Here is a 16086-nt window from a genome sequence, read left to right as displayed (position 1 = left end):
CATTTGATCTTTCAGGGTTTGACAAATTAGAAAAATAATGACTGTGCACGAGGAGGAGCTGTACATATGTGCACGAGGACTCCGGTACAGTAGGTGGAGGTATGCACCTGTAAATTGGGATTGCACTCTGCCTAATTAAGCACAAAGAAGAAGAATGAAGCGCTCCACAGTCTGCTCAGGTGAGCCAGGTGTGTGCCAGCTGCTCGTGGGTGCAGGTGCATGACAGGAACGTTTCCTGTGTTTGGATTTTATTTCTTTTCTGAGCAGAGAGAAGAAGATCGAAGTGGTTTCCTGTGGGTGATGTCTCCTCGTGCTCTCATTGGAGCTGCTCTGCTGCTCTGTTTCACAGGTGTGTGAGAAAGTTTTTTAAATTATTGTTGTTCTTTAAAATGTTTAACTTGAATTCAAATGAATGAACCGGTTAAAGACGGTTTAACGTTTAAATTAACAACGAGTCGCTGACTGAGAGTGACACTGTGTCGACAGAGGTCAAAGGTCAGACAGTTTACTCCCTCGTCTTCTGCCTGTCTGACTCTGAACAGCTGTTTATGACTGTTCTTCAAGTTAAACATTAAAAAGAAGTTTTAAACTCGACCTGATACGAGGAAGAAGTCGTGTGTGTGTGTGTGTGTGTGTGTGTGTGTGTGTGTGTGTGTGTGTGTGTGTCTGTGTGTCTGTGTGTGTGTGTGTGTGTGCGCACGCGCGTCCCCTTGCGCAAAATGGGGCCCCCCATGGATCGTGGGGCCCCCCATGGATCGTGGGGCCCCCCATGGATCGTGGGGCCCTATGCACAGCGCGTGTTCTGCGTGTAGGGAGGGGCGGCGCTGCAGGTATGTCATGTAACCCAGTTGGTGACTCAAGATTCATCCTCAGAATGTTTCCGAGTACTGAGTCATGTATCCGTCCTTTTGTCTGTCACGCTGGAACATTCCTCTGCAGATGAAAACTCTCACCACTTTCATTTAATTGCACGTTGGCGTCTTTTCTTTATGTTGGAAAATGAAGGTGACGCTGAAGGGGAAAAACCTACAGTTCCTCGAGTGTCCATTCCACGATGTCGGAGTAAAGCCTGACTAGAACCCGTGTTAAAATGTCCACATTTACAGCCTGATGCCAACATGTCATTTGAGACATTGTTTCCAATATGACTTCACCTTCACTGCTCGACAGGTGAAACCAGTTTGTGCAGAGAGAGTTTAATTACAGAGCAGTTAAAGGACTGAGGGCGGAGACGGAATTAAAACCCTTTAGTACAGCGGAAGATCACATGGGACAGTGTGGCTTTTATATTTAGACATGACGAGGACATTACTCAAAGGACCAGTATGTAACTCTGACCCCTAGTGTTTAAAATGAGTACTGCAGTCTAAATTCTAAACATCATAGAGAGCTGTTCCCCCCCCCCCCTCCTCTCTAGAGTCGATGCTCACACAGGTCACCATGTGGTGGACTCTGAAGCTTCAGTGTTTATCCAGCTCTGCATGGGTCTGTAAACCTTTCTGTGTTCTAACCTCTCTCCATTTTTCAAAAGCATCTCCAATATTGATCCTAGTTTGAGCACGTTTCTGCTCGTGGAGCTTATTAGAAACATGCAGAGGCTTTTTAGGTCGGGTACAATCACTTCTATCTGAACCACTTCTCTTGCCCGCTTCCATCGCTGCAACACCTGTTGACCTGATAACTGCTCTCATATCTGACAAACCGAGGGGCGTCCAAAACGGCCGTGTGGGGGGGGTCGCCTTAAAAGCGCCTACCTTCTCTGGTCCAAACAAATCCAGAGCATTCAGGAGCAGAATCTAAAGTTAGAAGGAGGACATACTGGCTGCTGCATCGTTGTCAGAGAAGCCAGCACTTCAACATGTTTCCTTAATGATCAGATAGTAAGATACCTTTATCATCTCACTCTCTACACAGCTCACTGATTGGACCTTGAGTTGTAATTTCTTTTCCACTTTTTATGACATTTACTTTAATGAGTGTGGACTCCATTTTCTGAAAAGTCCCAACAGCTGACAGTAACAGAGTGTCTGATTCCTCTGATTGGTTCTCATGTGGTGTAGGAGGGTCCTCGGTTGGTGTTCTGTCACAGACGGTCCAGGCTCTGGCAGGCGGGGATGTCATCCTGCCCTGCAGTTTCAACGCCAACGGCAGCGAGGACTTTCCAACAACGGTGGAGTGGTCCAAAGACGGCCTGCATCCAAACGTCATCTTCCTGTACAGGGATCGCTGTGAGACTCACGAGATGAAGAATCCCACCTTCGAGTACAGAACGAGCCTCGTGACGAGAGAACTGAAGAACGGAAACGTCTCTTTGAGGATCTCTAACGTGCAGCTGTCTGATGCGGGGACGTACCGGTGCATGAGGCTGTGGAGGAACGCCCCGCGGGACATCACAACACTGGAGCTACTCGTCGGTACGTCCAGTTTATATATGTTTAAGGTGAAGCTTACACCTCCATGTGTGATGAGGCGTGGGTCACCTGATAGCGCTGCGCTCGCTAACACACGTTTGGACCTACAAATGAATTAACCCTCAGACATCAGATTAATTTACGACCCTCTGAAGTCACTAAGGACAAAAATGTCCACTTCCAAAAAACTGATATAAAAATAGAACAGATAGATTTTTTTTCTGCATACATCTCTTAAACAACTTCAGCCCTGCTCAAAACTACCAAACATTCAATCATTTTTATGAATTTAACCCTTTAAATGCCAGTTTGATTATTTGATGTCACTGTTGTTATTTAAGAAAAAAACACAAAAATGAGTTATTTTCCAAAAAAATAAAATGTTTCACAGTGTTCCATAATGATTCATGATATTAAGAAAATATCGGAACACAAAATGAATTCCAATTTGTCTACACTGATTTACGGGGGTTTCACCTTTACCTTCGATCAGTGTAAACACAAACGTGCCGTACTCGGGTACCGTGCCGTATGTACTCCAGCACAGTCCACAACCGTGCTCAATCAAGGAAGTGGACCGCTGTATGACGTCATTCTAAAAGGCTCCCGTCGTATCCACAGGGCCCGTTTCCTCCTCTGAAACTCTCGGGTTCATTTTTTGTTTTTCAACTCGAGCTGCCCAATAACGTTTTTGATTCCGAGGCCAAAAGCTCGTTCCAAAGAAATGCATCAAACCAGAGCCGGAGGTTGACATTTTTGTCACTTTTCCAACCTGCTCGGGCGTGGTGCGGTACTTTTAACTCTTAACTTTTAAGCTAATTGCACACTCACATTGTGGATCATCTCAGGTCATACTTTTTATAAATCAAACTTTACATTTGTTAAACTGATAATTTGATGTGAGAGAGAACAGATCTTTTTTCACCCATCCTCACTGTTAGGATGGGTGAAAAAAGATCTGTTCAGTTGTTTCTGAGGGACGGACGGCGGTAACGTCTCGCCTTCTTGTTCCTGCAGGGGCGGTTTCTGAGCCAAGACTCTCCTTCACGTCAGCTGAGAGCGGAGGCCTGGCTCTTCAGTGTGAAGCCGACTGCTGGCATCCTGTACCTGACATCACCTTTCTGGATCATCAGGGAAATGAAATCTCTGCTGCTGATGAACAGAGAAAAGTTCAAGATGGCCGAGGATGTTCCACAGTGACACGACGATTGACTCTCCAGGAAGCGACCAAAAGGTTTCTAATTTACAAAACATTTTTTTAGGCTTAAAGAAGTTTCCATTTGTCCTCTACTCGAGGAGTCAGCAGTAACAAGTTAACCAGATTCATTAAGAGCTCAAAATGATTCCTTTAATCACAATTAAACGTGCAGTGTGTAAACTCCACCACCAGGGGGCTCTCAATCAAAACAATAATTAATAAAGATGGTGTCGAGGCTGGCGGGGAATCATGGGAGTGATTATCTCTGCTTGCGTAGTCTCAGTGATGTAAAAGAAGAACACTGCTGCATCTTTGAATGTCTCATTTCACTTTAACAAACTCTCAGACAGTAATATCCACCTGATGACATCACACATTGACCTGATGACATCACACACTGACCTGATGACATCACACACTGACCTTATGACCTCACACATTGACCTTATGACATCACACATTGACCTGATGACATCACACATTGACCTGATGACATCACACATTGACCTGATGACATCACTCATTGACCTGATGACATCACACATTGACCTGATGACATCACACATTGACCTGATGACATCACACATTGACCTTATGACATCACACATTGACCTGATGACATCACACATTGACCTTATGATATCACACATTGACCTGATGACATCACACACTGACCTGATGACATCACACACTGACCTTATGACCTCACACATTGACCTTATGATATCACACATTGACCTGATGACATCACACATTGACCTGATGACATCACACATTGACCTTATGACATCACACACTGACCTTATGACGTCACACATTGAGCTTATGACATCACAAATTAACCTTATGACATCACACATTGACCTGATGACATCACACACTGACCTTATGACCTCACACATTGACCTTATGATATCACACATTGACCTGATGACATCACACATTGACCTGATGACATCACACATTGACCTGATGACATCACACACTGACCTTATGACGTCACACATTGAGCTTATGACATCACAAATTAACCTTATGACATCACACATTGACCTTATGACCTCACACATTGACCTTATGACATCACACATTGACCTTATGACATCACTTTGGTATCCCTGACCACTTCCTGTTTCTGTGCTTAATGCCATGTCCTAACCTTCCATCTACAGGAAGGGCCTTACTTTATTTCAAAATAAAAGCACACAGGAAGTAAAGTACTCTCAACTTAAGACATTCCAAATATAAAAGCCTAACTGATTTTATTTTGAAATGCTAAATAATGGAATTAAAACACGCAATTAAAAATGTGATTAACTGATGAAATTTGGTGATTAATCCTGATTTAAAATGTTGATTGTTGACCGCTCTGACTCTAACGAGTTGTGTTGAGTTTTACGCTGAGTCGACACTTTGACTTCATAAACATCGTGTTTCCTGTCCACAGTCACAGCGTTGACCTGACAGGTTTTTAATGATAAGAAGCACAAAGAAAGCAAACACATATCTTCACTTTTCATCACCACAGGGTCACCTGCAGAGTAGACCAGCCCAACACCAAGCAGACCAGAACCACAGAGACCCTCATACCAGGTGAGCTGCTGCTTCATTCTGACCTGTGTGATGACACTGCGCTCCCTTATCGTCTTTAACCCTCTGTGCTCTGGTACAGCTCACAGACCATCTCTTATTAACATCTGATTGGTGCAGAGCTGGATTCTTAACGAGTCATACACAGAAACAGGAAACAGAAACGCGCAGCTTCCTGGAGACAGATTGGACGGACTTGTCTCCTGATAATAAACGAGATGGTTGACTGGTTTTTTGTCCTTTCAGACGGCTGCATGAGATCCTGTTTTCGAACCGCTGGCATCTGCGCCGGAGGAACCCTTTGTCTTCTGTTGGCTCCGTGTGGATTGGCTCTCTTCTTCTGGAAGAGGCGGGGCAAATCTGGTAGGTCACTAACACTGAGAGATGTCCGTGCGTTAAAGGCACAGTGTGTAAAGGTCACCACTAGGGGGCTCTCGATCAAAACAAGATAACGTCGAGGCCAGCGGGGAATCATGGGAGTGATTCCCACTGCTACTCCCCACCTGCCCGTAGTCATGACGACCGGGTGAAACCGACCTGTGGAAGAGAATATGTTTACAGTCGAGCTAAAGTATCTGAGTATAATCTCCATGACGTTTTTATCACAGCAGTAGGGACCGGTCTCCAGACCACTTTTTTTCAAGGTCCCGGTCCTGTCTCGGGCTCAGACTAGGTGGACTCCGGATTTTAAATCCAGACCCTGCCTCGGTCCTGGTCTTGTCTTGGTCTCAGTTATTTAAGTCTTGACTACAACAGCAACAGTACGGCAGCTTTCAGGAGCGGCTCACGCCTCCTGACGCAGCGACCTCTGACGTAAGTACGGATTTCTCCGGCTTTGATAACTGTTGGAAATATTTGAGGTAATGTAAGAACTCAACAAATAAATATACAAATAATTTAGGATTAGTAATTTTTTTATTATTCTAATGATTTTAAAACATGTTTCACCTCTAAAACAGACTCAGTGCTGTATGGAGTTTGATGTGTTGCAGTTACATTGAAGCACCAGTAGATGGCAGAGCATGTTCACTTAGGGAGGGAACAGTCAACAGGTTGAATCTGGTTTTGAGATTTGAACATCCCTCCTTCACGTGTTGTTTTGTTCTCTGCAGGTGGATTCAGAGTGAGCAGGCAGTCTTCAGATCAAAGTGCAGCTCGGGGTTCCTTTGAGAACCAGTCGTTCCTGCAGGCCGTCACCGTTGACAACATGGAGAATCTCTCCCGAGAGGTGGCCGACCTCAAGCGGAAACTTCAGGACGCCATCCGCCAGCTGGAGGTCGTCTCGAGGGCTCCGCTCATTTCTTCTTTTGGCGACCTAACAGCGAGCGGCGCTCCAGAGCCGACCCCCAGAGAACGCAGCATCGTCAGCAACCCCGAGGTGCTGAACATCACCGCGTACCTTCCTCCTTCAGCCGACACCTCGAAGAAGAATAGGTACAGTTTGGACAGTCGGTTGATGAGTTCATCTTTAGCTCGGTACGCTCCGGACGCTTCCAGCCGCAGGCGTCGACACTCCTCAGTGCTTCCACGCGCTTTCAAACTCCACTCGGGTCTCCAAGAAGAGTCCCAGCCCTTCATGTGATGAGAGCGCCCCAGCAGAGCTCGCTGCTTTATGAACGTGTTGTTGTTTTACCCGATGTGTCAAAATAAGATTCAGTATTCCAGCCTGAAGATACGTAGACCCTCACACAGACTTAATTTATTGATTCATATTAATTGTACTTTTTAATTCTTTGTATTTATTGTGAACTCAGGAATTAAACGTTTGTGTCTTTTTACAGCGGTGTGAGTGTTTGTGTCCTCCTTTGATCGTCACACAGAAACAATCGTAAAGACCTCTAAGACTTTTAACTCGATCAAGAGTCAAATTATTCAGATGCCAGCCATGTTTGTAGTTCTTTAGTTCTCTATTTGCATGTTTTATGGAGCTCAAAGTGGGTCTCAAACCTTTAAAGGAGCAGTATGTCACTCTGCCCCCTAGTGGTTAAAATGGGTACTGCAGTCTAAATTCTAAACATCATAGAGAGCTGTCTCCCCCCCCCCCCCCCCCCTCCTCTCTAGAGTCCATGCTCACTCAGGTCACCATGTGGTGGACTCTGAAGCTTCAGTGTTTATCCAGCTCTGCATGGGTCTGTAAACCTTTCTGTGTTCTAACCTCTCTCCATTTTTCAAAAGCATCTCCAATATTGATCCTAGTTTGAGCACGTTTCTGCTCGTGGAGCTTATTAGAAACATGCAGAGGCTTTTTAGGTCGGGTACAATCACTTCTATCTGAACCACTTCTCTTGCCCGCTTCCATCGCTGCAACACCTGTTGACCTGATAACTGCTCTCATATCTGACAAACTGAGGGGCGTCCAAAACGACCGCCTACCTTCTCTGGTCCAAACAAATCCAGAGCATTCAGGAGCAGAATCTAAAGTTAGAAGGAGGACATTGATCAAGAGACATCCATATCAGATAGCGAAAATAAATATTGAAATATATTTTTTAGTCTAATCAATTTAAATCGTCCGTGTGTTTTGATTTTTAGTTGTTTTGTCTCGTTATGCGAGCAAAGAAATTCAAAACAAACGAAGGGAAGTTAATAAATTCCACTGATTAGACTTTAGGTGGAATTTTATGCAACTTAATTTAAAAAAAAAAAAAGAAATCTGAAGAAATGTTTGAGACGGTGGAGTGTGTGAGGGGGGAGTTCTTTCAGAGAGGAAGTGCAGATATCTGAGTCTGATATCTGTGTTAGTCGCTCAGTCGCCTACAGGACAGGATGCAGCTCACACCGGTCTGCCTCATGCTCTGTGAGTTTGTTTCCTCTATAATCTTCATCTCATCCTCTCTACATCGATACCTTTAGATTTGTTATTCTTGTGGTTGTTTCTTTTGTTTCTTTTCTACTTTTTTCTTCTTTTATTTGATTTGAATGCTTCTTGTCAACATTAGTTTATTTATTTGATCTCTTCACTTTTTGCAGTCATTCTCTCTCCTCTCTCGTCTTTAACTATTCTTCATCTTTCACTCCTCCGTCTTGTATTTTTTTACTCTCTCTCCTCGTCTTAACTTCGTCCTCCTCCTCTCAGCCTGTCTGCGGGTCAGCCCCGACAGGTCCCAGTTCTCCAGGTATGACTCCATCTCTCTGAGCTGTGAGGACCTGTTGAACTCCACGGCTTGGAAAGTGAAGAGGAACACGTCGAGGAGCGGAGTCACCACCTGCACCTTCGGCTGGGGCTCCAACCCGGCCGGCTCCACCTGCTTCATCGGAAACATCTACCCGTCTGACAGCGGGACGTACTGGTGTGAGTCTGACAGCGGGGAGAGGAGCAACACGGTGAACATCACCATCACAGGTACACACTGTTTTTTGTTTTTTTACCACCTCTACTGTTAAACTGTGTTCAGACCCCATGATAACACTTCCTGTCTGATGCGTCAGTAAATGAAACTTAAGTCTTTCTTTTAACCCTCATGCATCATTATGGACATTTCTGTCCATTTGGTCAAATGTCTCCTCTTCATCTGGTCATCATTTAGTCTGTTAGTGCATATGGAACACATTTTATAAGAAAGTCTCTTGACACATTTTGGAATGAACATCTTATTTTTTTAATAGATCAATAGAACACTGAAACATGTTTACAACCCTCTGAAGTCATTAAGGACAAAAATGTCCACTTACAAAAAACTGATATAAAAATAGAACAGATTGACATTTTTAGGAATTTAACCCTTTAAATGCCAGTTTGATTATTTGATGTCACTGTTGTTATTTCTGAAAAAAAAAACACAAAAATGAGTTATTTTCCATAAAACAAATATTTGGTGGCTGGGGGATTTTTTTTAAATTAGTCTTGGATATGTCAAAGATTATCCAAAATATTGACTTTGATGCATTGTTAGTTTTTGTGAAGCATCAGGTTTAAAATGTAGTTCCCTGTTTGGACATTGGAGGTGAAAATGTCCAATTTACAAAAACTGATATAAAAATAGAACAGATTCATATTTTTTCTACTTCTTTTGCATAAATCTCTTAAACAACTTAAGTCCTGCTCAGAACTATCAAATATTGAATAATTAGCAGGAAATCTCGCAGAGCCTGCTAGAGTTCAGTTTTTAGTTTACGATCATTCCTGAAAAGTTTGCCAATGCTCCTGAATATTTCTCCCAAGAAGTGGTCTGTTTCCCCTCTAAAAGTTTTCCATTGCTCCCTAAAAAGTTGCCAGTCTTTCCCTTAAAGGTCCCATATTCTTCTCTTTAGTGTGTTTTCCAAGTGTCCTGTGCATGTTTAGACACATCTATGTGCAAAAATTCAAAGTCTGCGTAAACGCGGCTTCTCCTACGTCCTCCTGTTAGCTGTAGCATTAGCCTCATGTAACGCTCGGTTCTAGCCCCCCTCGATAAAAATTTGTCAGTGTGATATCACTGATCTAAGCCCATTGGCTCGTTGTGGCCCAGCAGCTCATGTTGCACGCCCGTTAACTTCTGTAGCACGCCCACGATATGCCGTAGCCTGCAGTAGCACAGTAGTGCTAAGGTGCTAATGTTTATGCTCCCCTCGGAGCCAAAGTGGCTGAGCAACTGACCAATCACGGCAGAGCCGACAGGCCGACCAATCAGATCAGACTTGGCACACGTGGGGACTCTGAACGTGGGCACTTCAGAGCCTTAGAGAGAGTCAGAAGAGAGCCGGTGCATGGAGCGACAGGACATGAAAACAGACACTTTTTTTATAACTTTAGCTATTGTGAACATACTTTAGTAGGTACATAGATTAAATATATGAACCCCAAAAAGGGCAGAATATGACCTCTTTAAAGTTTTCTTCTGTCCCTGAAGTTTGATATTTTCCCCCCTGAAAAGTTAGCATAGGCTGCCTAAAAGTTAGCATAGGCTACCTAAAAGTTAGCATAGGCTACCTAAAAGTTAGCATAGGCTGCCTAAAAGTTAGCAGTTTTTCCTCCAAAGTTTCCCTCTGTTCCTAAATTTCTCAGGTTTCCAACGCCCCCGAAAAATTTCCCAATTCCCCCCCCCCAGTCACTCCCTAAAAGTTGGAAGTTTCCAACGCTCCTGACCGTTGGCCGTCTCTCTCAAGAAGTTTTCCCTCCATATTCAAAAAGTCGTCAGTCGCTCCCGCAACGTCGACCATTTCTTTAAAAAGATGGCCGACGCTCCTGAAGTCTCAGAGAGTTTTTACAGTTTGCTTTCACTCCCCATACCGCCATCACATGACAAGATGTTTAATTCTCTCTGCTAAAGAGCGCCCCGTGATCCTGATAAGCCCCGCCCTCCCCGTACCGGAGGGGGCCGGCGTGACTCTGGGCTGCAGACACGAGGCCGACGCCTCCGTCCAAAGGTTCCATTTCTACAAAGATGGCCGCTCCGTCGGCAGTAGCAGCTCCACGGGGGAGTTCACTCTCAGTGTTTCCAAATCGGACGAAGGACTCTACACGTGCGGCGTCCCCGGAGGCGGAGAATCAGACGGCAGCTGGCTCGCTGTTGAAGGTGAGGATGAAGATATCGAGGTCATCACGTGCGGCGAGCTGATTTCATGTCTTTATTGATTCACATTTGTCTTTCCAGCTCCTCCTCCTCCTCTTCCTCCATCTTCGTCTCCATCTCCAGCTCTCCCCGCAGCGCCGTGTCCGCTGTCCGTCTCCAGGTTACTGTGTCACCTGATGGCGGGCGCTCCTTACCTGCTGTCCACCATCTTACTGGGACTGATCGTCAGAGACAGGAAGAGAGGTGAGGACGCTTTCACACGTGTCCTAGAGCGAGGAGTGATCTCTGTTGACATGCTTCCGTCTGACCTCCTTCTGATTCGTTCCAGAGAGTTGACATATTTTTGAATCTCACTCAGAGGCCTCTGATTGGCCGACGCCACGATGTGACCCCATTTAAAACCGATGATTAACGAGAACTGAAAGTCTGACTTCCTGTCGAGCAGAGCCGCTCACGTTGAGGTTTTTCTTTGTTTACAGCAGCTCGGACGGATGCAGAGAGAGGAGGCGGCGATGACGTCGTTGTCATGGAAACGGTTGCCTAATTCTACAAACTGGTGGAGAAAGGAAATACGTCTGACTCTGACCCTGCGTTCACCGGAGCGACCTGCAGCTTCTGATGGCACACTGAATGTAGATGATTTGCTCTGTGACCTTTGACCTGGTGCTGGTTTTAATGTTTGTCGGCCCTCGGGGGGCCCCTTTACTGTTCCTGGGGGCCCCCGAGTGGTTGCCTCTGCTTTGATGCCATGTGTAATTCAGTTGACCCAGATTATAGCCACGCTGAATCGATGTGTTTCTGTAACCAGAGAACAAAGTAAAAATACTTTTTATAAAAACTAAAAGAAATCACTTTGTGAACGTTTGTTGCTTCAGTCTGCAATCAGCCGGGGGAGTTTGGGGGAAAGAGTTTTTTTTTTCATGTTCAGCCTGTCACTTACTTCATCTGAGTTACATCCAGGTGGTCAACACGAGGAACGCTTCACCTGCAGAGCTCCACCTGGACCGCTTCTTAAAGTCTTTATAAGTATCTCCTCTGAAAATAACTCTGTGAGTCATGACTGTCTACAATGGGTGTAACACCCGAGTCCCACTGTCTGTGATGTTTTCAGAGTTTTCAGAGTCCTATCTTCACTTTGTTTACATCGCCCGGACGGCCGGCTGACTCCTCCCCTCGTGTATAAAAGTTGTTTAATTGAGGGACTAGAGAAAAGAAGAATAACATACTGTACTCACTGCTTAACTGTGTTTCTAGATCACGCTCATTTCAGGTAAATTTACATGCAGTGTGAAGATACGAGCATAATAAAGATCGCTAGCATTAGCATGCTAACACAACAATGCAGCGCCAGTTGTTTTGGTTTCATGCTGGTGCTCAAGGGCGACATCTGCTGGATCAAAACATCACATATAAAGCCTTTAAAGAGGACTCTTTCGAGCTGTTTGGTTCTGTTTCCTGTGTTTCTATATCTGTATTTCTCTCAGGTCATAAATACTTTCCTCACTCGTCCCTACATGAATAAACACATTAAGATGATTTGTTTGGACTTCAGATCCGTTGGTTCTAACCCGGCTGAGAACGTGCACTCAGATGTTGTGTAAGAACAGGGCTGAGGGTGAACAGGAAGTAGAAAGGCGCAGACACACGTTACACGAGGTGTGTTTGTTGTGGTCGTTAGTTTGCACGCCATCGTGTGAGGCGTGAAGTCTGTTTACCTCCGTACAGAGATGAACTCTTTCCATTTAAGAGCCAAAGTGAACCCTTCAGAGACGTTTTCTCACAGCTGATAGTTGAAAGGTCACCGGGGTTGTAGCGGCCGTAACATGTTTTTTGACCTCATCTGAACTTTGAATAGAAATGTTCACGATCGAGTCACAGCTTCACCCCCCACCATTCTGAGTCATAACGGTTATTTGGAGCGCTCGTTGACCGTTACATAAATCCCACGCTGCCTCTGATGCATCACGTCTGCTCCGCTCTCTCTCTCTCCTCGTGTTTCTCTGACCGGATGTTTTTTTGTAATCTCTCTGAAACACAAAGCGGACGAGCTCAGCGTGGCGTTGACTCTGATTTTAATCAGCCGGGTCCGCTGCGGCGAGCTGATGAACTTTAAAAACAAGCCGGGTGGAAACAAAGGCGAGGACGTCGTGCTACTTTCAGAAACCACGAGCAGGTCATGACACGTTTTGAGCAGAGTTACTGTCTCTAATGTTCCTGCAGGAATTTAGACTCCTTTATAGAAAGCAGTAGAGCCCCCTGCTGGTCAGTAGGAAGAATGCAGCTTTAAGACACCTTCACAAGGACTTCAGGATTTCCTGAGGCGTCCTGCAGGGATCAAAAGACCGAGACGTACCCGAGACCAGAGCGCTCAGACACCGAGACCGAGAAGATCAGTGGTGGTCTTGATTTAAAATCCAGAGTCCGCCCCGTCTGAGACGGTCGGCCTTCTGTTGAAGAGATGTAACAAACGTGTTTTTAATATTTTCTGATTGGAAAGCTTCCCCCCCTCACATCACATCCCTGTAGGAGAGGATTTCGGACGCCTTCATGACCCCGTCTTCTGATTGGCTCGTTCTTAAAGTCCCTCCAGCTGACGCTAAAGGTCAGAGTCCTTCCCTCTCTCGCTGGGTTCAGGATTTAATGATCAACCAGAGACTGAAGTCAAGTTTTTATTTCACCGTTTAGAAAATCATAAATATACAAAGTCTTTGTCGATTAGTCTCAGGTCCACGTCAGGAACATGAACATTCAGGGGACAGTTTAAAATCAAATCCACGACATTAAAGTCCTGTTAAAAGCAAATAAAAATAATAAAATAAAATGTATGTGAATATGTAAAAGTCAAACAGATAATTCGAGTTAAAAGAGTTCATGTGAAACATTTCATTTTCAAATCAAACTTGATTTCACTTTGAAAATGTTCAGTGCTGAAATGGACCCCGGGATCGTTCTGGATCCATGTGGGTCTGACATGTTCACATCCTGAATAATGCTCGTTGATGTTTCCATCTTCTGAGTGCTTCAAACCGTCCGTGTGTCGTGACGTTCAGTCCTTTGTGTCCTCCGCAGTTTAGGCAAGGCAAGTTCATTTATATAACAACAAGGCAATTCAAAGTGATTCACATAAAACATCAAAAAGCATCATGACAGAGGAAAGAAAAGAAACATTCAAATACAACATTTAAAAATCACTGAAATTATTAAATCTGAAAATATCTTCAAATAAAAATAATTCAAATTAAATTAATTGAAGTAAAAATATAAACAGAGTTAAAGTTTAAAATCTTCTTAAAGCTGTTTAATGAAAGGCAGCTGTAAACAGGTGAGTCTTCATCCTGGATTTAAAAGAGCTGAGAGTTTCAGCAGACCTGCAGTTTTCCAGTTTTTAGTCAGCAGGTTTTGTTCTGCTGTGTGATTCTGAAAGGGTTTAATGAGTACTGTCCTCGACCTGGTCTCTACGATCTGAGAGGGCTTCATTCTCGTCTGGATCGCCCGTGGGACATCTTGAATCTTCGTCATTCGGTTGCTCGATGTTTACCATCTGAGTTCCCTCCTCTCCTCTTGCTCCTGTCCGGTTCACGTTTGAGTTGTTTCGTTTGTTTTCTGTGGAGAGAGAACGAGAGAAGAGTTTATGAAATACCCCCCCTAAAGAAGTCAGTCGTACTTTCAGTTCAGCTCCGTCAGTAATCCTGTGAATAAGATTCTCTTTATTTCTTTGAATGATTTTAAAAGTGACTTCTTCAAAAGAAAAAAAATCAAAGTTTGACTTACTTTTACATTTCCACCGTATCAATATGGCGACTACAGCAAGTAAAACGACAACGAGACCACCAACACAGACACCGATGATGAGACCCTGGAGGAAACAGGAGGGAGAAGAAGTTCAGGTTTGTTGTTCACTGTTTGGACTCTTTAATTTCTAACATTTCATTCTTAACAGCCTCTTTTAATATCAGAACAATAATCTCTGAGCGAGCGTCACGCACTCCCTCACCTGTCAGGTCACTTCCTGCTTGAGGATGGCGCTCTATCTGTTTTTTAGCTCTAGCAGAACAGTTTGTCTCTGTCCTGATCTTCAGGCCCGGCTGATCAAAAGGTTTTTATACAGATAAAAAGGATCCAGATTTGGTAACCCACTTTTCTTTTCTACCGAGGGTCAGCTAATCCAGCTCCCGTTTGACCCGGTTGTTAAAAGAAAAACCAGATTAGATCAACCTGGTCCCTGTTCCGACTGAGACTACAGGGAGACACTGAGGAGGACTTTCTACGGTGAGCCTTAAGGGACAAAAATATCACGAGATTAATGCGATTAAAGTGAATTTCTGACTTCCTTTCAGACTTCAATGAGCCGTTATTAACCAGTTAATGTCGACAGCTCTACAAAATCTATTTTAAAGGTGTCTTAAATAATCAACTACGATGTAAAGATGTTATTTTGTTTGAGCAGTTGAATCATTTCTCACATAACGTCTTTAATCCGGTCTGAACGGATCCGTTTCAGCGGCACAAACTGGAGGTTTCATCCGGATTAAATCAGGACTGGATGATCAGATCTTATGGATTAGTAAAACTGTGAACCTCTTGATTTCAAGATCAGATCCTGTCCCATAGCTTCAACCCTGAAGGATTACTTTGAACCGTGTCCCGGGTTTAAACTCTAAACGTGGACACACCTGTTCAGAATCTCCACAGCTGCAGTAAAGATGGAGATAACTCTCTTATACTCACCGTCTGCAGGTCTGGCTCTGTTGGTGGGCTTGTCGTCTGTTGGAAAATGAAATATGATATAATAACAAACTTGTTATCTTTTTATCACTAATCACCAGGTGGTTCTCCTGTGATGTGTGTACAGCTGCTCATGGCTGTTCTCACGTACCCAGTGGGGCAGAGCGCTCGACGTCCAACAAAGCAAAACAGTGGCGCTGACTAAACACAGTGCGCACGGAGTATGTGGAATTGGAGGTGACCTGACACTGCAAACTTTCAGTTGAATGTTCATCTCCACTGACTCTGTATCGTGTGTTTGTTATTTTGACCTCGGCATGCTCTGAGTTCTGTTCACTGACTGGTTCTTAACTCGACGTCATAAACTTCAGAAAAGACAACATTCACTTGATTTACATACCCCGGTCTGTCCTGGGTTCTCTTTCTCTCCGGGCCGCTCTGTCTGTTAAAATTAAAACATTGTAATTATTTATAACCTCTGTCGACAAACAATGGAAACATAAATGAAAGGAACTAAAGACATTTACTCACCACACCTTCCCTCAGACTTTTACTCTCCCTCTGTCTGTCTCTCTGTCTCTCTGTCTCTCTCTCTCTCTCTCTGTCTCTCTCTCTGTCTCTCTCTCTCTGTCTCTCTCTGTCTCTCTCTGTCTCTCTCTCTCTCTCTCTC

At 44.3% G+C, this 16086-nt stretch overlaps 3 protein-coding genes and 1 long non-coding RNA gene across 4 annotated transcripts in view; 3 read left to right on the top strand and 1 right to left on the bottom strand.

Moving 5' to 3' along the window:
* LOC132958074 (eukaryotic translation initiation factor 4E type 2-like) overlaps nt 1-16086 on the top strand; it is an 83951-nt gene that overhangs the window by 64413 nt on the left and 3452 nt on the right. The gene's annotated exons all lie outside the window — the stretch shown is intronic.
* Nucleotides 148-6977, top strand: LOC132958068 (butyrophilin subfamily 3 member A2-like). Its single transcript, XM_061030667.1, has 6 exons — nt 148-349; nt 2061-2414; nt 3429-3645; nt 5138-5202; nt 5446-5562; nt 6312-6977. The coding sequence occupies exons 1-6, from the start codon at nt 220-222 to the stop codon at nt 6779-6781; spliced, it is 1353 nt and encodes a 450-aa protein (XP_060886650.1). The 5' UTR covers nt 148-219; the 3' UTR covers nt 6782-6977.
* LOC132958073 (sialoadhesin-like) lies at nt 7955-12227 on the top strand. The gene is made up of 5 exons (XM_061030674.1): nt 7955-7996; nt 8276-8542; nt 10449-10694; nt 10773-10934; nt 11171-12227. Exons 1-5 carry the CDS (start codon nt 7966-7968, stop codon nt 11233-11235), a joined length of 771 nt encoding a protein of 256 aa, XP_060886657.1. The 5' UTR covers nt 7955-7965; the 3' UTR covers nt 11236-12227.
* Nucleotides 14491-16074, bottom strand: LOC132958078 (uncharacterized). The gene is made up of 3 exons (XR_009666712.1): nt 15948-16074; nt 15817-15858; nt 14491-15455 (listed from the first exon to the last, which is right to left on the bottom strand). It is a non-coding gene; the product is annotated as an uncharacterized LOC132958078 (long non-coding RNA).

The sequence above is a fragment of the Labrus mixtus genome, chromosome 23 (assembly GCF_963584025.1).
Source record: "Labrus mixtus chromosome 23, fLabMix1.1, whole genome shotgun sequence".
Taxonomy (NCBI): domain Eukaryota; kingdom Metazoa; phylum Chordata; class Actinopteri; order Labriformes; family Labridae; genus Labrus; species Labrus mixtus.
The sequence above is the reverse complement of the archived record's forward strand: the minus strand, read 5'-3'. Positions and strand labels throughout refer to the sequence as shown.